At 48.8% G+C, this 25,048-nt stretch overlaps 1 protein-coding gene across 1 annotated transcript in view; it reads right to left on the reverse strand.

The window, feature by feature from the left end:
- Window positions 1–24,098, reverse strand: part of LOC144799947 (uncharacterized) — a 117,383-nt gene extending 93,285 nt beyond the window's left edge. The window contains exon 1 of the mRNA XM_078671581.1: window positions 22,005–24,098. Coding sequence (XP_078527707.1) covers window positions 22,005–23,744 — 1,740 coding nt within the window. The 5' untranslated portion in view covers window positions 23,745–24,098. The remainder of the gene's footprint in view (window positions 1–22,004) is intronic.
- Window positions 24,099–25,048: the final 950 nt, after the last annotated feature.

Raw genomic sequence — 25,048 nt, forward strand, 5'->3', positions numbered from 1 at the left:
TCACGTTATCTTCACATACCCCACGCGGGTTGTCTTTGACTCCTTTTTTTTGGCATGCTTTGTCAGCCCGCAACATTTCTGCCCTACGTGAATCTTATTTTGTTCGCATTCTTGCTGAGCTTAGCAGCACTTTCAGACCCACTTAGATAGTCAGGGTGGTCAAGGACATGTGTACCATCTTCATTTAAGTCACGCCCTCACCGACCAGGCGCCTTTGCAGGGTGGCGTTTGTCAGCTTACTGTTTCTCAAACTCATAAAATTGGACTTGCGCTTGATGCTGTTACTAATTCCACTTTGTGGGCCATGGCCAGACGACTGTTCGGCTTTCATTATGAGCTCTTCTATTCTACACTGCACGTCTCATACTCGCTGCATACGTATCATGCATTTGCATACTACTGACAGACCTTTGCTTTATCTCAAATTTTTCAAGGTTACTAAGTGGTCCCACATATGATTTTTAATTCTTTCTCTTTTTCCTCCATCATCCAGGTACTGATGCTGGGCCCTTATTTGTGAGTCCCATCATGGCACCTCTGCAGTTCTGCTAATAACAGTGACTGGTTACCATACTTGAAACTCTATGGGTGATAGTGTATCCTACAGTTTGCCGATACCGGTTTACTATTCCCAGTACCCCACTATTGAACTATCTACTACTCGCATATATCAAAGTAAGGTATGCACTCTTCTATCACTATGTACAGCTGTCCTCCACAGGTATTAGGGTGGTGACTCACTAGGCTCTTATACGTTTATACCGAGCACCCACCCACTATTCTTCATATGTCTATGTATTTGAATCTGTGATATACTTTATAAACCAGGCCTTGGGGATTAATACAGACAACGGTCCCCTTTGTGAGTCATCCTTTCTCCTTGCGCTTTTAATGATTATCAAATCCGCAATGTATTTATCTCCATTCCACATGCCTCTCGTGTCACTTGTACTATCATGTGGTGTCAACATATGTTTATATTCATGTATTTTAATTGTCACTTTTCAGCCCTGGTAAAGTTCAGTCTTGTCTGAACGAAACGCGTTGGCTGGAGCCTATCTTATGACATTGTCTGTATAAAGGCTTTCAAACACTAAGGAACTTTATCAGTTTTCATCTTTTGAATATACATTCCAGTCGTGCGCCTCTCCACTCTCATCCATTCCTTGATCTGCCTTGCCGTTTGCACCCAACAATGGCTGGTGCAGGAGTAGTTTATGCACACGTTTTTAAACAAACAATTACAAAATGGAACACAGCAGTATTGTGTGGCCTTATAAGTCTGCTGTTGGTTTGTTCTGCAATCTTATCGAGTCTAACCTCGCTGTACTCAGAGAGGTTGAGAAGGAAGCAAATCTCTGGATCAGCACTAGGGTCTATAAAAAAAGTGAGTGGGCGTGACTCCAAAAAGTGTGGTTCAGGTCCCCCTCAGAAGAAGAGGGTTGAATAAAACAGAGAAGTTCTCAAAAGGGCCCAAAAGAGTTTGGAGCGAAATGATTCCCATAATCCTTCGGTGCTCTATGGGGGAGGTTCTAATGGTAGGAAGCCCAGGGTGACATTTTTCCCATCTAGGGGTTTTGACTGTAATTAGTAAGGGTGCAAGGGGGACACTCTGTCCCAGGAAATCACCCACAGGTGAACACTCCACAGAACCTTCTTGAGGGACAGTTGTTGTCCATAGGAGGAGAGAGTAGATCATGTCCTAGTGTCCCTTCTGTGGGAGGTGGACCCAGGCGGTAAGCTGGTAGTCCCTGACAGTGGGAGTTGTCACTTTGCCAGATCACAGATAATGGAATCCCTGTCACTGCTCTACAGGAAACCTGCCAGACCCAAGATAAGGGTCAACTGCTAAACCTCTATGTGGTAGAACCCCTTCAAACCTTTACCTAATTTAGGTAATGTAGACACATTCAGAGACTTTTTAGGTCTCGCCTTTTCCATTGGAAAATGGCGAGAATTCAAGTGCTCCATCGACTAGTGAAACCACTGCAGTTTCTTCACAGTGCATGTGAAAAGCGGGAGAATCACGTGACCACAAGCCTCTCGTGCACGAGCCCAGCCAGCCCAGCCTCCCTCACACAGCTTCTCCCAGCCATATGGTCGTTCGAGTTGCCCACCCCCTCCCTCTCCAGCGCCTGCCTTCTCTCTCTGCATACTTCCCTAATCATTCATTCCCGGCCGCTCAAAGCACATCAAAGGGCTTCGCCCAGAGTGCGCTCTGCATTCTCTCTTCTATCAACAATATTCCCTCCTGTGCTTCCCCACGTGCAGCTATTAACTGCATCCGTTTCCTTAGCAGCATTCGTGACCTTCCATCCTGCCTGCTGCAGTCACTGTTCTTTCCCTTCATTTGTTCATTCTGGTACTGTTCTCATGTACTCGCCTGTCAGAGTATTTCTAACTCTCCCTTCTTTTCTTCCTACATCTAAAGCCAATTTCTTTTTTGTCCCTTCTCATCCAGTCCAGCTGGGTCTGCCCTCTACCACTTTCTATTTTCTCGGTGATTCTGCGCTTCTCTCGCTCATTCACTTTCAGTTTCTCCATCGCCTCCCACGACCTCTCTCTGGTTGTCCTCGCTATCTCTCGCACTCCCACGTTTTTTCTTGAGTTTATCCCTCTCTTTCTCGCGCCTCATCTCTTTCTTTTCCCACTCTTTCTTCATTTCCCTCCCTCTCTTGCCTCCTGACTTTCCTTCTCCATGCTCTTTCCTTCGCAACCCTACTCTTGTTACTTTTCCCTTCTACCCTTCTCTAGCTGTCTCCTTTCTTGCCTCGCATTCTCTTTCTCTATATTTTCTTTTTCTCCTGCTCCCTTCTCTCACCCTGCATATCCTCAATGTATATATGTCGTCCATCAATGTATATATGTCGTCCACTCTCTCCTACACCCCACTCCCTCCTACACCCCACTCCCTACAAGACGCACGCATTTAGTATATAAAAGTATGCAGATGCATTTGCATAAATATTCCCGATTGTGCGCGTTTGCAATATGTGCGAGATGAGCAAGACATTGGAAACAGAAACATCAAGGCATTGTATTTCCAGTGATTGCTTGCAATACGCCATTTTATTTTCTATAGAATAAAGAGGTGTGCGTGGTAGGTGCGGGTTTTTTTTTTGCTGCAGGACTACGTGACAGGCATGCACGGCAAGATTCTGCATGTAGAAACAACAGGGCGCTCTTGTTTCCACAGAAATGTGGACATATCCAAATGTTTACAATTCACCATTTTAACATTTAACATATTATTAGTAATCAGTTGGCAAACAGATTTCGCTATTTTTAATTTGCAAAAGTCTGGAGCTAGGACGTTGCTATACTAGACATACATGTATGTGGCAGATACATAGTGCAGAATAGCTCTGTTTTATGTAGGGGTTAGAAGCCACACAGAAGACAACAATTCAAAATGTACTCCATGTACATTCAGGAAGACATCGCTCACAGATACCATCCCATCTCAAGAACATATCGAAAAATACACTTCCCTTTCTTTCAAGAAACACTTTGGATCATGGTAATTTTTACAAATTGCACCAGATTTCCAATTTACATGTGTATGCGGATTGCTCCAACCCCCCTGCCCCCTCACTTCCTGGCCGCAGCAGCGCGCAGTGCCGCACTGCAGTAAAGTTGTAAATACCTTCCGCTGCTGTCTGCCAGCCTGCAGTGAAATACTGTCTTTGTTCGACATTTTTCTCAGGCCGATCGTAAAACTTTCCAGCCCCAACGCCTCACTTTAAAACACACCCCGTTTAACAAAACAAAGCTGCAACCAGGCCTTTTGGCTGAAACGATTTCTACTACCACAGTTATTGTACTAAAACTATTTCCAGTTTAGGTCACTTAAAGATTCTGGCCCCCGTGCTTTTATTTGGTTTTGAACTGGCAAACTCGTATTTTCTTTGCCTCCAAGAATAAACAATATAAACTTTGAAGTGGCATTTTGTTTCAAGTGTTTTTGGAATATTACACTGCAGCAGCGGCGTCGTCTGGGTGGAATCGAGGCAGTATCTGCGCCTAGAAAAGGTCATGCCCAGTGCTTGGCACTCATTTACGCTGCTAACTGCTTTCGTTACAAAAGCAGCCCTGATACTTTGCAATGGAGCCGGCCTGCTTGTTCAGAAAGCGCCCGGTGACTTTGAAAATGGAGGCAGCCGCAGTGCGGCAAAGCAGCTCTTGTTAACAAGCACTGGCGTTGCCAATAGGTCTCATCAATCACCCTCCCACAGGCTTCCCCAGCGCTGCCCCGCACCCTGCTTCACAGCCAGGCCATCTGTTCCCTGCCCTCTCACACCTCCGTCACAGCATGCCTGTGTACTTCAAAGGCTTATCACTTCGCACGGCCGGCCGCAGGCCGTGCAACCAGAGCACTTCAGTTGGTGCGCAGCCCCCCTCCCAGCATTGCCTTGTTACTCTCGGCAGCCGTGAGTCCCTAAACACTTTTTATATTTAATTAGCAGCAGCAGCATTTCTCCTGCGCCAGGCCACATCAAAGGCTCTGTGCCACTTTCACCCACACATATTTACAACAAGGGGTGGTGAGGGACAGAGTCTCTGAATTAAGCAGAATACTCTCACCCAGTCAAGAGATCAGGGCTAGATCCAACACCGTTTTTTAGCTCACTGCACCATCCCAGTTTCAGAACCTGGCTGTATGCAAATTAGTCTGTTCCTGTCCCAGTGCATGATGGGAACAGGGCAAACCAAACTACAAAAGCCAATTCTTACACTGGGAAGGAAACAAGCTTCCGGGGACCGGTTTCTGGCATTACAGCCGTCTTCGGCCCGGCTTGCTTGAATCCTGATGGTGCAATGAGCAAGGGACTCACGTCTGAGTATACCCTTCCACGCTTAGGGTGGACAAAAATATTTACAACAAGGGGTGGTGAGGGACAGAGTCTCTGAATTAAGCAGAATACTCTAACCCAGTCAAGAGATCAGGGCTAGATCCAACACCGTTTTTTAGCTCACTGCACCATCCCAGTTTCAGAACCTGGCTGTATGCAAATTAGTCTGTTCCTGTCCCAGTGCATGATGGGAACAGGGCAAACCAAACTACAAAAGCCAATTCTTACACTGGGAAGGAAACAAGCTTCCGGGGACCGGTTTCTGGCATTACAGCCGTCTTCGGCCCGGCTTGCTTGAATCCTGATGGTGCAATGAGCAAGGGACTCATGTCTGAGTATACCCTTCCACGCTTAGGGTGGACCTACCCTCTCAATGGGATTCAAGTTACATAGCGCGGGGATGCCCTTGGGTCACCAGGCGCTTTAGAAATCGCTAAAATAAATAAAAATTGCACCATCAGGATTCAAGCAAGCCGGGCCGAAGACGGCTGTAATGCCAGAAACCGGTCCCCGGAAGCTTGTTTCCTTCCCAGTGTAAGAATTGGCTTTTTGTAGTCTGGTCTGCCCTGTTCCCATGATGCACTGGGCCAGGGACAGACTAATTTGCATACAGCCAGGTTCTGAAACTGGGATGGTGCAATGAGCTAAAAAACGGTGTTGGATCTAGCCCTGATCTCTTGACTGGGTGAGAGTATTCTGCTTAATTCAGAGACTCTGTCCATCACCACCCCTTGTTGTAAATATTTTTGTCCACCCTAAGCGTGGAAGGGTATACTCAGATGTGAGTCCCTTGCTCATTGCACCATCAGGATTCAAGCAAGCCGGGCCGAAGACGGCTGTAATGCCAGAAACCGGTCCCCGGAAGCTTGTTTCCTTCCCAGTGTAAGAATTGGCTTTTTGTAGTCTGGTCTGCCCTGTTCCCATGATGCACTGGGCCAGGGACAGACTAATTTGCATACAGCCAGGTTCTGAAACTGGGATGGTGCAATGAGCTAAAAAACGGTGTTGGATCTAGCCCTGATCTCTTGACTGGGTGAGAGTATTCTGCTTTATTCAGAGACTCTGTCCATCACCACCCCTTGTTGTAAATATTTTTGTCCACCCTAAGCGTGGAAGGGTATACTCAGATGGGAGTCCCTTGCTCATTGCACCATCAGGATTCAAGCAAGCCGGGCCGAAGACGGCTGTAATGCCAGAAACCGGTCCCCGGAAGCTTGTTTCCTTCCCAGTGTAAGAATTGGCTTTTTGTAGTCTGGTCTGCCCTGTTCCCATGATGCACTGGGCCAGGGACAGACTAATTTGCATACAGCCAGGTTCTGAAACTGGGATGGTGCAATGAGCTAAAAAACGGTGTTGGATCTAGCCCTGATCTCTTGACTGGGTGAGAGTATTCTGCTTAATTCAGAGACTCTGTCCATCACCACCCCTTGTTGTAAATACTTTCACCCACACAGCACCACTTTCAGACACGCAACAACACACTCACCCACGCAAGCCCACTATCATCCACGCAACACCACACTCACCCACGCAACGCCACTCACCCAAGCAACGCCACTCACACACGCAACGCCACTCACACACGCAACGCCACTCACACACGCAACGCCACTCACACACGCAACGCCACTCACACACGCAACGCCACTCACACTCATCCACGCAACGCCACTCACACAAGCAACGCCACTCATCCACGCAACGCCACTCACACACGCAACGCCACTCACACACGCAACGCCACTCACACACGCAACGCCACTCGCACACGCAACGCCACTCGCACACGCAACGCCACTCGCACACGCAGCGCCACTCGCACACGCAGCGCCACTCACCCACGCAGCGCCACTTTCAGACACGCAACGCCACACTCACCCACGCAACGCCACACTCACCCACGCAACGCCACTCACCCACGCAACGCCACTCACCCACGCAACGCCACTCACCCAGGCAACGCCACTCACCCAGGCAACGCCACTCACCCAGGCAACGCCACTCACCAACGCAACGCCACTCACCAACGCAACGCCACTTACCCAGGCAACGCCACTCACCCACGCAACACTCACCCACGCAACACTCACACATGCAACGCCACTCACCCACGCAACGCAACTCACTCAAAGCCACTCACACACACACGCAGTGCCACTTTCACCCACACTGTGCAGTGCACAATAGGTCTCGCAGTACGAAAGTTGGAGCTATTGGTTTTGTAAATGACAAAGCCCTTTATGTTTTTAAAATGAAAACAAAAATAAAAGGCATTGTTATTTGCAATTGTAATAGCTCCAACTTTCCTACTGCGAGACCTATTGTCAACGCCAGTGCTTGTTTACAGAAGCTTGCATCAAACAAAAGACGCACAGAAGACCTCAATCAAGAACAAGCATTGGAAATGCAATAGGTCTCGCATTAGGAAAGTTTGAGCGATTGGTATTGCAAATGACACTTTTTATTTATGTGTTGGTTTTGAAAATAGCAAAATTAATAGCTTTGTCAGTTACAATGTCAATAGTTTTAACTTTCGCAAATGTGACACCTATAGCATTTGTAATGCAATGTGTGTTGTATTTACGTGACTTAGATGTATTGATATTACAAATAAAAATGGCTTTTAATTTTGTAAATAATTAATACTTAAATAAAAGTTATTGTAATTTATAATGGCAATACCTTAAACGTTTGTAAATAACTTTTGAAGATTATGTTCAGTGTATTTTATTGTGACGAAAATCCAAGAACATTGCATTTGCACCTACACACACACACAGCCACACATACACACACACACACACACACACATATATAGATGTGGTGGTGGTGGATCTGGGGGATATGGTGGTGGTGGATGCGGTGGTGGATGATGTGGTGTTGGTGGATGCGGTGGTGGTGGATGCGGTGGTGGTGGTGGATGTGGTGGTGGTGGATGTGGTGGTGGTGGAAGTGGTGGTGGTGGAAGTGGTGGTGGTGGAAGTGGTGGTGGATGTGTTGGATGTGGTGGTGGATGTGGTGGTGGGTGTGGTGGTGGATGTGGTGGTGGTGGATGTGGTGGTGGTGGATGTGGTGGTGGTGGATGTGGTGGTGGTGGATGTGGTGGTGGTGGATGCGGTGGAAGTGGTGGTGGATGTGTTGGATGTGGTGGATGTGGTGGTGGATTTGGTGGTGGTGGATGCGGTGAATGTGGTGGTGGATGTCATGGTGGATGTGGAGGTGATGCTGGATGTGGTGGTGGATGTGGTGGTGGATGTGGTGGTGATGGTGGATGTGGTGGTGGATGTGGTGGTGGATGTGGTGGGGATGGTGGATGTGGTGGTGGTGGATGCGGTGGTGGTGGTGGATGCAGTGGTGGTGGATGGGGTGGTGGTGGATGGGGTGGTGGATGTAGTGGTGGTGGGTGTGGTTAAAGTGTTGGTGGATGTGGTGGTGGTGGATGCGGTGGTGGTGGTGGATGTGGTGTTGGATGCGGTGGTGGATGTGGTGTTGGATGCGGTGGTGGATGTGGTGGTGGATGTCATGGTAGATGTGGAGGTGATGGAGGATGTGGTGGTGGATGCAGTGGATGTGGTGGTGGTGGATGTGGTGGTGGTTGATGCAGTGGTGGTGGTGGATGGGGTGTTGGTGGTGGTGGATGCAGTGGTGGTGGTGGATGGGGTGGTGGATGTAGTGGTGTATGTGGTGGTGGTGGGTGTGGTGAAAGTGGTGGTGGTGGGTGTGGTGGATGTGGTGGTGGTGTATGTGGTGGTGGATGCGGTGGTGGATGCGGTGGTGGTGGTGGATGTGGTGGTGGTGGATGTGGTGGTGGTGGATGTGGTGGTGGTGAATGCGGTGGTGGATGCGGTGGTGGTGGAAGTGGTGGTGGTGGAAGTGGTGTTGGGTGTGGTGGATGTGGTGGTGGATGTGGTGGTGGTGTATGCGGTGGTGGATGTGGTGGTGGTGGATGTGGTGGAAGTGGTGGTGGTGGAAGTGGTGGTGGTGGATGTGGTGGTGGTGGGTGTGGTGGTGGTGGGTGTGGTGGTGGTGGGTGTGGTGGTGGTGGGTGTGGTGGTGGGTGTGGTGGTGGGTGTGGTGGTGGGTGTGGTGGTGGGTGTGGTGGTGGGTGTGGTGGTGGGTGTGGTGGTGGGTGTGGTGGTGGGTGTGGTGGATGCGGTGGTGGTGGAAGTGGTGGTGGATGTGTTGGATGTGGTGGTGGATGTGGTGGTGGTGGATGTGGTGGTGGATTTGGTGGTGGTGGATGCGGTGAATGTGGTGTGGATGTGGTGGTGGTGGATGCGGTGGTGGATGCGGTGGTGGTGGAAGTGTTGGATGTGGTGGTGGATGTGGTGGATGCGGTGGATGTGGAGGATGTGGTGGATGTCATGGTGGATGTGGAGGTGGTGGTGATGGTGGATGTGGTGGTGGATGCGGTGGATGTGGTGGTGGAGGATGTGGTGGTGGTGGATGCGGTGGATGTGGTGGTGGATGTGGCGGTGGATGTGCAGGTGATGGTGGATGTGGTGGATGTTGTGGTGGTGGATGCGGTGGTGGATGCAGTGGTGGTGGATGTAGTGGTGGTTGGTGTGGTGGGTGTGGTTAAAGTGTTGGTGGATGTGGTGGTGGTGGTGGATGTGGTGGTGGTGGTGGATGCGGTGGTGGTGGTGGATGCGGTGGTGGATGTAGTGGTGGTGTAAGTGGTGGTGGACGTGTTAGATGTGGTGGTGGATGTGGTGGTGGGTGTGGTGGTGGATGTGGTGGATGTGGTGTTGGTGGATGTGGTGGTGGTGGATGTGGTGGATGCGGTGGTGGTGGATGTGGTGGTGGTGGATGCGGTGAATGTGGTGGTGGATGTGGAGGTGATGCTGGATGTGGTGGTGGATGTGGTGGATGTGGTGGTGATGGTGGATGTGGTGGTGGATGTGGTGGGGATGGTGGATGCGGTGGATGTGGTGGTGGTGGATGCGGTGGTGGATGCAGTGGTGGTGGATGGGGTGGTGGATGTAGTGGTGGGGGGTGTGGTGGGTGTGGTTAAAGTGTTGGTGGATGTGGTGGTGGTGGATGCGGTGGTGGTGGTGGATGTGGTGTTGGATGCGGTGGTGGATGTGGTGTTGGATGCGGTGGTGGATGTAGTGGTGGTGTAAGTGGTGGTGGACGTGTTAGATGTGGTGGTGGATGTGGTGGATGTGGTAAAAGTGGTGGTGGATGTGGTGGTGGATGTGGCGGTGGATGTCATGGTAGATGTGGAGGTGATGGAGGATGTGGTGGTGGATGTGGTGGTGGTGGATGCAGTGGATGTGGTGGTGGTTGATGCAGTGGTGGTGGTTGATGCAGTGGTGGTGGTGGATGTGGTGTTGGTGGTGGATGCAGTGGTGGATACGGTGGTGGTGGAAGTGGTGTTGGATGTGTTGGATGTGGTGGTGGATGTGGTGGTGGGTGTGGTGGATGTGGTGGTGGTGGATGCGGTGGTGGATGTGGTGGTGGTGGAAGTGGTGGTGGATGTGTTGGATGTGGTGGTGGATGTGGTGGTGGGTGTGGTGGTGGATGTGGTGGTGGATGTGGTGTTGGTGGATGTGGTGTTGGTGGATGTGGTGGTGGTGGATGTGGTGGTGGTGGATGTGGTGGTGGTGGATGCGGTGGTGGTGGATGCGGTGAATGTGGTGGTGGATGTGGTGGTGGTGGATGCGGTGGTGGTGGAAGTGTTGGATGTGGTGGTGGATGTGGTGGTGTGGTGGTGGATGTGGTGGTGTGGTGGTGGATGTGGTGGTGGTGGTGGATGTGGAGGTGGATGTCATGGTAGATGTGGAGGTGATGGAGGATGTGGTGGTGGATGTGGTGGTGGTGGATGCAGTGGATGTGGTGGATGCGGTGGTGGTGGTGGATGCGGTGGTGGTGGTGGATGGGGTGGTGGTGGTGGATGGGGTGTTGGTGGTGGTGGATGCAGTGGTGGTGGTGGATGGGGTGGTGGATGTAGTGGTGGATGTGGTGGTGGTGGGTGTGGTGAAAGTGGTGGTGGTGGGTGTGGTGAAAGTGGTGGTGGATGTGGTGGTGGTGTATGTGGTGGTGGTGGATGCGGTGGTGGATGTGGTGGTGGTGGTGGATGTGGTGTTGGTGGATGCGGTGGTGGTGGTGGATGCGGTGGTGGTGGAAGTGGTGTTGGATGTGGTGGTGGATGTGTATGTGGTCGTGGATGTGGTGGTGGTGGATGCGGTGGTGGATGCGGTGGTGGTGGATGCGGTGGTGGATGCGGTGGTGGTGGAAGTGTTGGATGTGGTGGTGGATGTGGTGGATGCGGTGGTGGTGTCTGCGGTGTATGTGGATGTGGTGGTGGATTTGGAGGTGGATGTCATGGTGGATGTGGATTTGAATTTATTTAATTTGAATTTGAATTTAAAAACATTTGTACAGCGCTCGCATACCCAGCGGTTTCATGGCGCTAGTGATGAACAGTGGAATGGCAACAGCTGAAAGATTAGGTCAGGTAGGCTTGTGTAAAAAGGAGGGTTTTAAGATTCTTCCGGAACAGAAGGTAGGAAGGAGAGGTACGTAGAGTGACCGGGAGGGAATTCCAGAAAGTTGGAGCCAGGACAGCGAATCTCGCTCCACCCGCCTTCTGCTTTTTAAAGCGAGGGATGGTGAGAAGGGCCAGATGGGCCGAGCGAAGTTCTCTGCCAGGACAATATGGCTTGATGAGAGAGCAGATTAACTCGGGAGCAGTGCCTGATCTGGCCTGATATGTAAGGCAGCCGAGTTTAAACAGGGCACGCTCTCTCACAGGGAGCCAGTGCAATGTTTTGAGTAATGGAGTAACCCGATGAAATTTGGGTAGGCCATGGATCAGGCGGGCCGCCTGGTTCTGCACCAGTTGTAATCGATGGATCAAGTATGCAGGGGCCCCATTATAGACTATGTTGCCGTAGTCTATACGGGACAATACCATGGCCAACACAATGATCTTTAAAGCTGAGGGGGAAAAGAAACGTGAAACTTTCCTAATTACTCTAAGGGAGAAGAAGCATGAGGAAACCACAGAACTGACTTGTGGGTGGACGGTGAGCTGGGGATTCAGAAGGATTCCCAGTGTTTTTACTTTGGGAACCGGGAGTGGAGGGACACCAAGGGAAGGGGGCCAAAAAGAAGGGGACCATGGACTGCAACCACCAGCTCGGTCTTGCCCGGATTAAGTTTGAGGTGGTTGCAGTTCATCCAATCTTGAATGAACGTCATTACTGTTTGGACGTTAAGGGCAGATGAAGAAGAGTGAGACAGATTGAAGATTAACTGGAGGTCATCCGCGTAGTTGAACACGGTGACCTCCAGTTTCTGTAACATAAAAATGAGGGGAAAAATATAAAGGTTGAACAAAAGAGGGGAAAGTGATGAACCCTGGGGGACCCCGCACTCTACCTTGCGAGAGGCCGCCGCAAAGCCAGTCAATCGGACAGCTTGAGCTCTCCCAGCAAGAAAGGACTCCAGCCAAGAAAAGGCTAAGCCTTCTATGCCCGCCGCCCTGACACGGTTTAGGAGGATGGAGTAGTCCACCGTGTCAAAAGCGGCGGATAAGTCTAGGAGAATCAAGGCTTGCGGAAGGTTGATGTCAATACCCTCACGCAGCTTGTCCATGACTGAAATGACCACTTTCTCTGTAGAGTGCAGGGGGCGGAAACCGGCTTGGCGGGGGGAGAGGCAATGATTTGCCTCAATATGGGTGCTCAAGGTGGAGGTGATGTGGGTTTCAAGAACTTTTGCAAGGTAAGGGAGGAGTGAGATGGGGCGATAGTTAGAGGGGGAGGAAGGATCGGCGTCCAATTTTTTTAGGATTGGGATGACAACCGCCGATTTGTGGGAACTGGGAACAAAACCATGTGCAAGTGAGTCATTAAAGAGGATCAAAGGGGGGGTGGGACAGGCTAGATAAACTTCTCTGAGGATACAAGCAGGGGCAAAGTCCAGGGGAGAACCTGACTTGACCCGATGAAGCAGAGGAAGGAGGGTGTCAGTGGTTAATAATGGGAAGTTGGTCAATTTGACAGTGGTGGGAGGAGGGGAAGGGTCAACAAAGGAGGATGAGGGTGGAGGAATGTTGCATTTAATTTTGACAACTTTGTCTATGAAGAACTCGTTGAGCGAGTCGCAGAGGGATTGGGAAGGGGGGATGGTAACTGTGGCTCTAGTGGATGAGGCAAGTTCATGGACGGTGGAAAAAATTTCCTTCGACTGGGACTCAGCAATTATTATCCTGTTGGTGTATTATTCGGTTTTTGCTTCCAGGATGCTTTTTTTATAAATTTGCAGAACAGCCAAGTAGATTGTCTTTTGGGCAGGGTCGTAGGTTTTTCTCCAGACTCGTTCGGCCCTTCTTGCAGCTAGTTTTTTTACTTTAAGGTCGGGGGTAAACCACCGATTGGCTGCGTGGGCTCGTTTAACAGAAAGCCCCTTAAGGGGGGCGAATTCATCACCCGCCGCCGTGAGCCAGTTGTTAATGGTGGTCAACTGGGGGGTGGCTGCCAAGCCGGATAGATCAGTGCTGGTCTTGGCCAGGGCTGAGCAGAAGGAAGGCATGTCTACCTTACCCCATTTCCGAACCCAGGTGTTTTTGGGAAGGGGGGGTTTGACCGGGGGCGCTAGGGCAAGGGAAAACGTGATGGTGGAGTGATCTGACCATGGGCATGGATATATAATGGGAGGTGTAGATGGAACATTCAGTGTCCAAATTTGGTCTAGCATATGGCCATGTAGGTGGGTGGGACTGTCGATGAGCGGTACAAAATTCAAACTGTGCATAAGGCCAGTAAATTCCTTCGATTGAGGGCTTTCGGCAGGGTCATTGGGCCAAAAATTGAGATCCCCTAAAACTAATACGGATGCATTGTTAACTACCAGGGTGGCTAAGAGGGTCTGGATATTAGGGAGGAATAAGGGGGTGGACTGGGGAGGGCGATAGATAAGAACAGAAGTGAGGGGGGCTTGGTGAGAAGTAGAACGGGCAACAAGATAGTCAACATCAGGAATAGAAGGGAAAGAAAGAACTTGAAAATTGAGGTCAGAGCGAGCTATTAGAGCCACTCCTCCACCCCGTTTGCCTTCTGGACGATCCGCACGAATGGCAGAATATGTCGATGGTAAGGCGGCAAGCACATTGGGCAGGGAGTCGGTCTTGAACCAGGTCTCGGTTAAGAAAAGGAGATCTGGTTCGTTGGAGTCGATATAATCAAATAGTTCGTATTGATGATTTACTGCGGACCTAGTGTTTAGGAGAGTAGCCGAAGTAGTAAATAACGGAACAGGGGGGGCAAGGGGTGAAGGGGGAGTAGGGGGGAGGGCAGAGGCTGGTAATGCTAGATGAGATACCAACCCAGGGGGGGGGGGGGGGGGGGGGAGTATGAAGGGGAACTGTATAGGCCAAGATGTTGTAGATAGGTAGTAGTAGAGGGGTTAATGGTGCCGGGGACCCAGTAAAGGCATAATTGAGACGGAGAATAGGAAATAAAACCAGCAGCGTCTCGTGCCCCTAGCCCCGGCCGGCCGCGGACGGGCGCAGACGGGCTTAACTCAGGCGCAACTCCGTCGCGCCTCCGTCGCGCCCGCTGCGCTGCCTCATATTGACCGTTTAAATAGGGGCGGAGCGGCGGGGGGAGTGGCAGGGCCGTGATGGAAAGCTAATCCCAAGCCAAGATGGCGGCCGCTGCCGCTGGGAGCCCGCGAAAAACACAATCAGCCCCAGCCGGCAGCTCACCCCTGAAAGCCCAAAGGAGTCAGGACCTGCATAACTTTAAAAGTAAGTTAGTGACAATTAAAATCAAGCTTAGCCAGAGTATCGCCTCCGCTCGCAATCAGCGGGGCGAAATATGAAAGAAAGCAGCAACTCGCCAAGTATGAACCAATCAGTCCACTGACACCGGGCCACTGGTCAACACGAGGGGAGAGGAAGAACGCGCTGCTAAATAGGGGCGGAGCGGCGGGGGAGTGGCAGGGCCGTGATGGAAAGCTAATCCCAAGCCAAGATGGCGGCCACTGCCGCTGGGAGCCCGCGAAAAACACGATCAGCCCCAGCCGGCAGCTCACCCCTGAAAGCCCAAAGGAGTCAGGACCTGCATAACTTTAAAAGTAAGTTAGTGACAATTAAAATCAAGCTTAGCCAGAGTATCGCCTCCGCTCGCAATCAGCGGGGCGAAATATGAAAGAAAGCAGCAACTCGCCAAGTATGAACCAATCAGCCCACTGCCACCGGGCCACTGGTCAACACGAGGGGAGAGGAAGGACGCTCTGCTAAATAGGGGCGGAGCGGCGGGGGAGTGGCAGGGCCGTGATGGAAAGCTAATCCCAAGCCAAGATGGCGGCCGCTGCCGCTGGGAGCCCGCGAAAAACACGATCAGCCCCAGCCGGCAGCTCACCCCTGAAAGCCCAAAGGAGTCAGGACCTGCATAACTTTAAAAGTAAGTTAGTGACAATTAAAATCAAGCTTAGCCAGAGTATCGCCTCCGCTCGCAATCAGCGGGGCGAAATATGAAAGAAAGCAGCAACTCGCCAAGTATGAACCAATCAGCCCACTGCCACCGGGCCACTGGTCACTGGAGGTGGAGGTGATGGTGGTGGTGATGGTGGATGTGGTGGTGGATGCGGTGGATGTGGTGGTGGAGGATGTGGTGGTGGTGGAGGATGTGGTGGTGGTGGATGCGGTGGATGTGGTGGTGGATGTGGCGGTGGATGTCATGGTGGATGTGCAGGTGATGGTGGATGTGGTGGTGGATGTGGTGGTGGTGGATGTAGTGGTGGTGGGTGTGGTGGTGGTGGGTGTGGTTAAAGTGTTGGTGGATGTGGTGGTGGATGTGGTGGTGTATGTGGTGGTGGTGGATGCGGTGGTGTATGTGGTGGTGGTGGTGGTGGTGGATGTGGTGGTGGTGGTGGATGTGGTGTTGGTGGATGCGGTGGTGGTGGTGGATGTGGTGGTGGTGGAGCTAGAGGGAGTAAGATAGAGAGAGAGGGAGCTAGAGGGAGCAAGGGAGAGAGACTATTGGCATTGCAAATGTAGACCTCTAACCACTTATAAATAATGTAGGACAGTGGAAATACACACTTAAAGCCCACTAAGATCAGAAACCGCTAGGAAATATGCTAAAATTAACAGCGCGTGTTGAAATAATAGGAACATTGAAATATTTATCTTCACGAGTATCACTACAACTGATGGTATTGACGTTACTAACACGTCATGGCCAGTATCAGAAGAACACTGATTAATAAATGAATCCTTATGCTGCAATAGATCAATAGGTTGTTTGCATACTGGAGTTATGTTGTCAGTCGAGTTATTAAGAAAGGTGAAGCTAGACACATTTGCACTTTTTTTTTTTAATTAAGTGCTTTTAGGAGGAATAAGACGAGTGGGATGGAGGTGTAAAGGCGCAACATTTATTTTGAACATTCTACACAGAAGTTATCAAAAGTTCGTTTGTGAAGGGAACGTTTGCCAGCAGCGTGGTTTCTTTGCACTGACAAACTCATTTTAAACCGGCCTCAAGAGATCTTGTTTACAGTGACAAAATCCCGAGTGTTGGGAATAATGCTATGAATATAGGACAATCATTTAACAAGTCAGACATAATGAGAAAGGGGCAAGGAGAGGAAAAGGATATACACGGCTGCAGCCTTCCTACCACAAGCTTCTCCCGGCGTGCGCTCTGTAGCAGGCCATGCAGTGAATAATTAGGGGAGGAGATGTGCCGGCCTGAGTCAGAGCGCACGCTGAGAAGCTTGTAGAACCGGTTTGGTGAAAACAAGAGAAATCTGTGGGCAAGAAACTTGTGTGTGCCTATTTGTACGTTTAAATTTCAAGTCACTTCTGTGGTATTTTTAATAGATCTTGCCGTGTGTATTTGATAAACAACAGAGGACAGACGTACATAAAAAACCTTAGATGTTCTCTAGAAGTCTGACAAGTTGCTGATTTTGTGTTGATTGAACTTAGTTGATCGACTTGGCCCACTGTTATTCATGATTGTTTCTCCCTTTGCTTAAAAACAGATCACAAGTCAGTAATGTACTTTTCAATTATTTCATCGGAAAATGTAAGTCCGCATGAATGTAGTATTAGCACGTTTAATGGTCTGTGTGCCAAAGGATTAACTAAAGAATTGTTAACGGAAAGAAGCCTGTTTTCAAAGTGCCAACTTTTTTCGTACTGAGTTATTTCAGATTTTTCCATTTAGAAGCACTAACATATTGTGGAACTGCTACACAATTGAATTGTTTCTCAATAGCTCAGAAGGTCGAAAGCTGAGTTGGCCTTTCCAGGTTTTGAATATGTGGTCCGCAGCATGCACACACGTCAGCAGTGAGCATGTTACTAAGCTAATTTCCCTGCATAAATCATCCATATGCATTTCTTAAGCAGATGTTACCCTGCAGCTTTATTCCTCATGTTAGGACCCTGTTTTTAAAAAGGTGAAGCAACAATTGCCTACAGTGACAAAATCCCGAGTGTTGGGCAAGGAGAAACACGAGAGACGGCCAGCGGCCGTCAAAGTGAAAGTACGGCCGGCTGAGGGCATTGCTGTGGGGAGGGGGGATGAGAAATGCGACACGGTGGGCAAGGGAGGGGGCGGAGCGGGGAGAGCGGCATGAGGGTGTGAAGCAGCAGGGGAGGAGTGCTGCTGGCGATTGACTGGCGATTTGATGATGTGTACGCGCATTTTAGGTCAATGCGCTTGCGCATTGACCTAAAAGCGCACGGGCACAGCATCAAATCGCCAGTCAATCGCCAGTCTAGGTAAAGCTTATTTAAGCCCCTATAGAGCTTCGCCAGCTATGCGCATGCGCACAGCAGGCGAGCCCTAAAAACAAAGACAACAGAGACAAAACCACATGAAGGAAGAAAGAAGACAAATACAATAGAGAATGAACATGTCACTGAATTACAAAAAAAATAGCAAAGCAACTAATCACAGTGTACAATCTATTAAATAGACAGTTAAATGTAGAAAAAACTATTTAAAGGGCTTACCCTTGTACCTTCTGATCGCAATAATTTTTTTTAAAGTTAAAATTGATTAGGCATTTGAAATCGAAGAACAAATCTCTAAGATAGCCCCCCCACGGAACCCCGAGTTCCAGATGAAACATCACATTCAACAATTCAAGATCTTGAGGATACCCAGACAGACATTTCCCGAGATTACTCTGATAAAATAATTCTGTAGGACATACCATTTAGGCTCAGTATCGCAACAAATCAAATCTCTGAAAGCTGTTCGAAACTTAAATCCACTTTCTTCCGAAAACTACCTAATAAAGATGTAATTAACATCTTGCAGCTCTGCATTTTAAAGATTTCGATGACCTAACTTTTGACAGAAACACTCCTAACTTGACATAGGACCAAACCATATCAATAATATTTTTGACAGAAGATGTGAACATAGTCATCAGAGCTGAAATACAGGTGAGGCCATAGCTGTTTAGAACTATGCAGCTTAGACTAGAGAAGCCCTCAATCAAATGAATGACTCATTGTGCTACAGACATGTGTCCATTTCAGAACTCAAACTTGAAAGTAAACTAAATGAAATACTTGCCAACTGGAAAGACCAACAGCTTCTTAGAAAACATTAATATAGTACTTTAATAACATGAATATCAAGGTGTCAGTCATGTATTTTTTATCTAAAATTCACAAAAGCACTACTCAACCACCAGAGAGACCAATTGTATTGGGTACGGATTCAAACAGAGAAAAAAATCCTATCTTAGTGACATCTACATTACCATTAGTTTAAGATATCATTAAAGATAAAAGTCTTTTTGTAAACCCATCTATGACATACCATTGGAAGGTGGCATTTTGTATGTAATAAGTTTTGAACACCATACCATACAGGAAGACTCCAAACTGATACTCCCTTAGATGTCTCATTCCGAAACACTAATCACCAGAGAGATCCATAATGGACGCAGACCATTACATTACATGTTTTACATGCATGCAGGTCTCAAAATGTTGACACAGCATTTATCCTTCTTGCCGACCCCCCATCATTACAGATATACCCTGAATTCAAGTCACATTCAACAAGTGCAGTTCTATGCTGCCTATTATACAGACTTTTTTTCTGTGAAGCTCTAAAAATTCCAAAGACAAAGGTTTATCATGAAATGTATTACTTTTAAATAATAACAGCTTATTATTCTGCCCAGATGAAGCAAGGTTTAAATCTTAACCGTCAAGAAACACTCCTTAGCTATAGTTTGGCTTTATAAATTCATAAACTGCATGTGGCGCCACCTTCCATTAAATCTCCTCAGTAGAGTAGCAATGATTAAAATGATGGTCCTACCTAGTTTCCTTTATGTATTGCAAAATTTCCTGCTTCATATTCTAAACCTATGGTTCAAAGACATATCATTGATCTTTTCTTTCTTTATCTAGCGTTGACATCCTCCTCGACTACTTAGGGCACTTGCTGATCAGAGTATGAGGGGGGGGATCGGGCAGTGAACATCCACCTGTATTATTGGGCCTCCCAGCTTCTAGTTATTATCGACTGGCTGCCGGGTGGTTGGAGCGACCCGGCTTATCCGTTGAAACGGTCCTCAATGGTGTGATGTACAATATGTAAGTAAGGGTTCCAGCTTCCTCTTTCCCTTCCAGTGTTCAAATGAGTCGTCTTTATGGTATGGAGAGTGGCTTTTAGTTTTACAGGTTGGAATAGGTGACTCTTGGGGATGACCACCCGGTGGCGAGGCCGCTGGTTAACACACTAAACACGACTTGAGTGATTGTCTCGCTGGGATCAGATTGTCATCACTACTCTGGCTGATATTTGGCACAATCACAAATATATACTTTTAGTGACCTTCAAACGTACTTCTCACTTTCCACCTCCCAGTTTCGCCACCTCCAAATAAGGCATGCCCTTTCCCCTTACACTGCAGAGCTACAGGATCTCCCAGACTTCAACCCCCTTGAGGCCCACTTGCTCCTCGGAAGACTTGGGTAAAGGTTGGATTTCCCAACTATATTGAGCCTGGTGGATAATGCACTCAGGTTGTTAGATCGATTGCATCACAGGTGGGAGGGATGGGTTGGTGAACTGGACGAGGTGGAGTCGTGTGAGGCTTGTATGACTCCTAGGGAGCTGGTGTTATCCTCCAACTCAGACTAATCCAATTTCATTATCTCCATCATACTTAGCTGACCCCTTCCCCCAGCGATTGGTCGTGGGAGACTTCTTACTAATATCGGCTGAACTCTCTGCCATGCCCAAGAGGGGGACTTCTTCCACATGACATGGAAATCTCACAGGATTATACCATACTGGTCCAGTGTGGGATCCACCCCTCCAACGGTCTTGGGTTTTCCCTTGCAATTATGACTCAAAGTAGCATTGCTGCGGATACTGGACAGGTTGGAGGGGTCCTGAGTGAATGAATGTTGGATTTATAGAGCGGGTGGTTACCCTGGAGCGTCCCAGCGCTGTACCACTGGGAAACCCGTCCTGGCTTTCCCTGTGAGTTGGCCCCTTTACTGGGCATCCCCAAGGTGCAGCCAGGCATCCCCGGCAGTGATGGGGCCGAAGAGGAGATTAATCAAGCTATTGCCCAGAGTTGCAGCATGGGACCCCATGGTTAGAGTGGCACCGAGGCGAGATTTATTGGGCCCGCTGACATTGGTCCTGCACCCGGCCGCGTCGGGAATTGAACCCTGGTCCCGGGCCGACCTCTGCCTCCGGGTCTGCCGCCTCTAACCGTTGAGCCACACTTCCCCACTATGTCCACTCCACTAGATCCTGTGGTGATCAAATGATGACTGGACTAGCAAGATTGGTTGCAAAGAGAGACATTGCTTGCATTTGGAAACAACAGTCCCCACCGACCCCGAAGCAATAGCGCACTGGCATGGACTGGTGTGCTCAGCTAGAAGAACCTATTTACACTGCCAAGAGCTGCCTTGCTTAATTCTCTAAAATGTGGGGTAAATTGTAGAAGTACTATGGCTGTCTTCGACATCGAGAACTTTGGTGCAGCATGTCAATTTAATGCGTTGCCTTTGTGGAGGGTGAGGAGATGGAGGATGTGAGCTTGAAGGTAAACATTCTTTACCAAGAATGCGGAACAAAGCGTGCCATTGCAAGGCAGTCGTTACAAAACATGCCATTACAACCTAAGTCGGAACAACGACTTTCACAACTACTGTTGCACAGACTGGAGTTGGAATAGTATATTATAATATTTCAACATCCAGCACCACCCCAGAGGATGTCGCTGTTCCGACTTGCGTTGTAATGGCATGCTTTGTTACAACGCGGTCGTTGTAATGGCATGCGTTAAAAGCCACCGAGGGTGCCTACTTAATAATAAAAATGCATTTCCTTTCCTTCTGCAATGTTAATGTACCTCACGTTTAATCAATTTTTCTATAGTCCTCAGATCCCTTAAACTAAGATTATCTTTATGTATTATTCGCAAACCTTCCTCTTGGTTTGCATTTATCCACCCTACAACAGTTTCACTATCATATCATCACAGTTTATGTTTGATAATCTATAGTATTTGTGTACAAAAGACATTTGCTATCCTAGTTTTGGCCCTTTTTTATCTTTGTGAAAGGCTTCACATAACGAACAAACAACTTAAGTAAACCGAACCAATTATTCTGCTCTCACACATTACAGTTGGGTTTGTGCTTAAAAAAGAAACAAAATAAATTAACAGTTGGTGTTTGCCCTTCATGTCTTCAGCATGCAAATATCTACTGAGACAAGTGTTACAGTGATAAATAGCCCATGCTTGATGGGAATTTAGTAGATATGTTATAGCAACAAAATTAGCTCGTTGAAACAAAGAACTAATTTGAAAAACAATGCCTTAAGAACTTACTTCAAACACTAATAATGTTGCAATTATTTTTTAATTTATGCAAAAAAAATTAATTTCACTTGTCACAAATAATTTCTAGTAACTAACATGAAGGAAATGAAACAAATAAAAAATTATGAGACCACCCAAATCCAACCAATACGAATTCTAGGGTCATTCGTTAATTGTATTTGCTTACTTGGATTTCTTTCTGTGCCCTATCACTGGAATCAAGAATGTACTATTTCTTTTACTGGGTGGGCTCTTCTTAACCACTTCTGCAAATGGGGGCATACTTATCTCATCCGCTTCTGCTGCCTCCTCACCAGAGTCTGATGAAGCCTCTAACTTCTCACTCCAATCTAACAATGGAGACACCTCCTCCTGCTCTTCACCAACCTCATCTAAAACTTCCATCTTCTCACTGACTTCCGCTAACATGTCTGCCTCCTCCTCCTCCTCCTCACTAGCTTCTGCTAACATGTCTGCCTCTTCCTCCGCACCAGTCCCAGTCAAAAAGTCTTTCTGCTGCTCCTCACTATTGTCTACTAATATCTGGGGCTCATTCTCTTTTGCTAAAACTTTAGTTCCAGATTTACTCTGCTTTTCAAAACTCAAAACGAAGTCCTTCCTATTTGGCCTACGCCTTTTCATGGAGCGGCAAAATTTTGCTAAAAATTCATGATTTGCGTAATCCCCCTTAAGGAAATTACCACCAGGCTTCCCTCTGATTTCATTTATGGCTTTTTCTGCACTAGAAACGTCTTCAAAGAAAACCAGGGCTCTGCCACCTGAGGCTTCTTTAAACAATACTTTTTCCAAAGTTCCAAACTGACAAAAATGGTTACCTAATGATGCAGGTGTGAAATTGGTCTTACTAAGACCATAGACAAAAATGCAGTTTGAAGAAAAACTATCCCCAAACTTTTCCTTGAGCATACTCCGGGAAAGCAAGAGTCCATTCATTTCACTAAGGACCTTATTAACACCGACTTCATCTGCAAACTGCACAACACCATAGTTGAAAAGTCCGGGCAATTTTTGAACCGCAGTATAAACTATCTCCCCAAAACTAGTGAAGGAACGCAAGAGGTCAGTCTGAGAAACAGGCTTAATCAAATTGGTAATAAACAGTGTCCCTGATCCCTCCTCTGCAAAAAATCCATTGACTTCTTCAGCTGTGTGTGATTGATTTTTTTTGTATGGCCACACAGTGACATCAATTTTCGTGTCAAAGAGACTTGTCCCTTGGGTTCCTGATAGAGCACTGTCACGATCCTTTACAAACTTATAAAACACCATGGCACTACGTTGCTCATCCTTTCCGTTGACCTGAATTGAAGTAATCTCTCCAAACTTTCCAAACATGTCCTGAACGGCTTTTTGAATTTTTTGCACTGAACATTTTGGGGGGATAGGTTCAACTTTTAGGGCACGCATGCGCTGCAGACCCAGGTTTGTTCGGGTTGTCAAGGGTATCGACAACTCAGATGCACCTGTTGTGTCTCTGCAGTGGCTTGTCCCTGCAGGAGAGCGGTCGCGCTTGCCACTCATCCCTGTGGGAGAGGGGTCTTGGCTGCGTCTCATCCCTGCGGGAGAGCAGTCTCGCCTGCGACTCGTCCCTGCAGGAGAGCGGTCTCGCCTGCCGCTCATCCCAGCGGGAGAGTGGTCTCGGCTGTGGCTTGTTCCTACAGGAGTGTGGTTTTGGCTGCGTCTCATCCCTGCGGGAGAGCGGTCTCTGCTGCGACTGGTGCCTGCTGGAGATTGGTTTCTGCTATGGCCCACACTCATGGGAGGGCATTCCCAATCCTGCCCTGGTCCTCCAGACTTGTATCCCTGGCTCCTGTTTTGAGATGAGATATAGATCCTGCCCTGGTGTACCATAGGCATCTGCAAACCCACACCTGGGTCTATGTTATTGTGGCCCCCTGGCTGCGGTAGACCTAGCCCTGCCCCACTGACACGCTCCAGCTCGGTGTTGTAGGGGGCACCCGTCTGCATGCCCATGCCCTGGCTGTAGGGTCCTCCTGGATGCTGAGGGCCCAGGCCAGGCCCCATCCCCGCGTGTCCACTGTAGACTCCATGATGGTTGGTCTCTGGGGCTCGAGGCCCGGGTCCCTGCTGAGGCCACCAGCCAGGCTCACTGCTGCCGGGTCCTTCAGGCTGCTGCAGGCCGAGCCTCGGCCCTCCGCCGAACGAGGCCCCCGCCTGAGGGGTGAGCAGGCCCAGCGAGGGGGTGTACTGCCCCCACGGCTGCTGCGGCCCCCGCACGGGGGCTCCCGGGGCTCTCCCTCCTCCCCGAGCGGGACCGGCAAAGAACCGGCACCGGCGGCTCGTGACCCCCAGCGGCGCCGGTACCGAGCTCCAACGGAAAGAGAAACAGACGCAGGACTACGCGGCGCCCTGACGCGGAGCAGAGTCCGTCTTCGGTGTCTTCTGACTCTTCAAAGGGGCTAATGTCCGTCATCTGTGTCTATCTGCTCTTCATAGAGTCTAATGCCCGTCTTCAGTGTTTATTGGCTCTTCGGAGGGTCTAATGTCCGTCTTCTGTGTCTACCGGCTCTTCATTGGAGTCTATAGTCCGTCTTCAGTGTCTATATCTGTCGTCCATGTCTGAGGGCGCTTCGTGGATTAAAAATAAAACAAGCATTGGCAATTTTATTTATTTATTTATTTATGCAATTTTATATAGCGCGGACTTTACCCGAAGGCGTCAGAGCGCTTTACAATAGGAACAGAAATGATACAAACTGAGAACATTACACGAACAGCAGATTGCAAAAGCATACGTTACGTTACATACGGTAAAGTGATAATTGTGAGCAAACAAAAATACATGAGGTAGTAAAAAGTGCACAGGAGGAAAAAGTGACAAGTGTGCAGGCTACAAGAGAAAATAGAGTATAATTTGTGGTATAATACTGCAATATATGCTAGACACTCAAGCACAAGAACAAACGTTACGTAGGCGAAGGTGGCACTTGTGCAAGTATCAAAGGTAAAAAACATGTGCGAGGAAGCAAACCGTGTGTTACAAGGGCAGAGTGGTGTGTGCATGTTACACAAGGGCACCGACCGAACACCAGTACATGGATAATACTGCAATAAAAGGCAAACACTCTAACCACAGGAACACACTGGGAAGGCACTTCCATGGGCATGAAAAGTAGAAATTTTCAGTGATGGGAGGTCTTCCTTCAGATAAAAGAGAGGACGTGAATTACTTTTGGAGGTGTCTCTGGAGGAGGAGAACTTTGAGGTCCCTTTTGAAGGCCTGGGGGGAGGTGGTGGTCCGGAGCTGAGGCGGGAATGAGTTCCAGATTCTCACTGCGCTGCCTGAAAAGGATTGGGCCATCGTTCTT

Source organism: Lissotriton helveticus, chromosome 12, assembly GCF_964261635.1.
Source record: "Lissotriton helveticus chromosome 12, aLisHel1.1, whole genome shotgun sequence".
Taxonomy (NCBI): domain Eukaryota; kingdom Metazoa; phylum Chordata; class Amphibia; order Caudata; family Salamandridae; genus Lissotriton; species Lissotriton helveticus.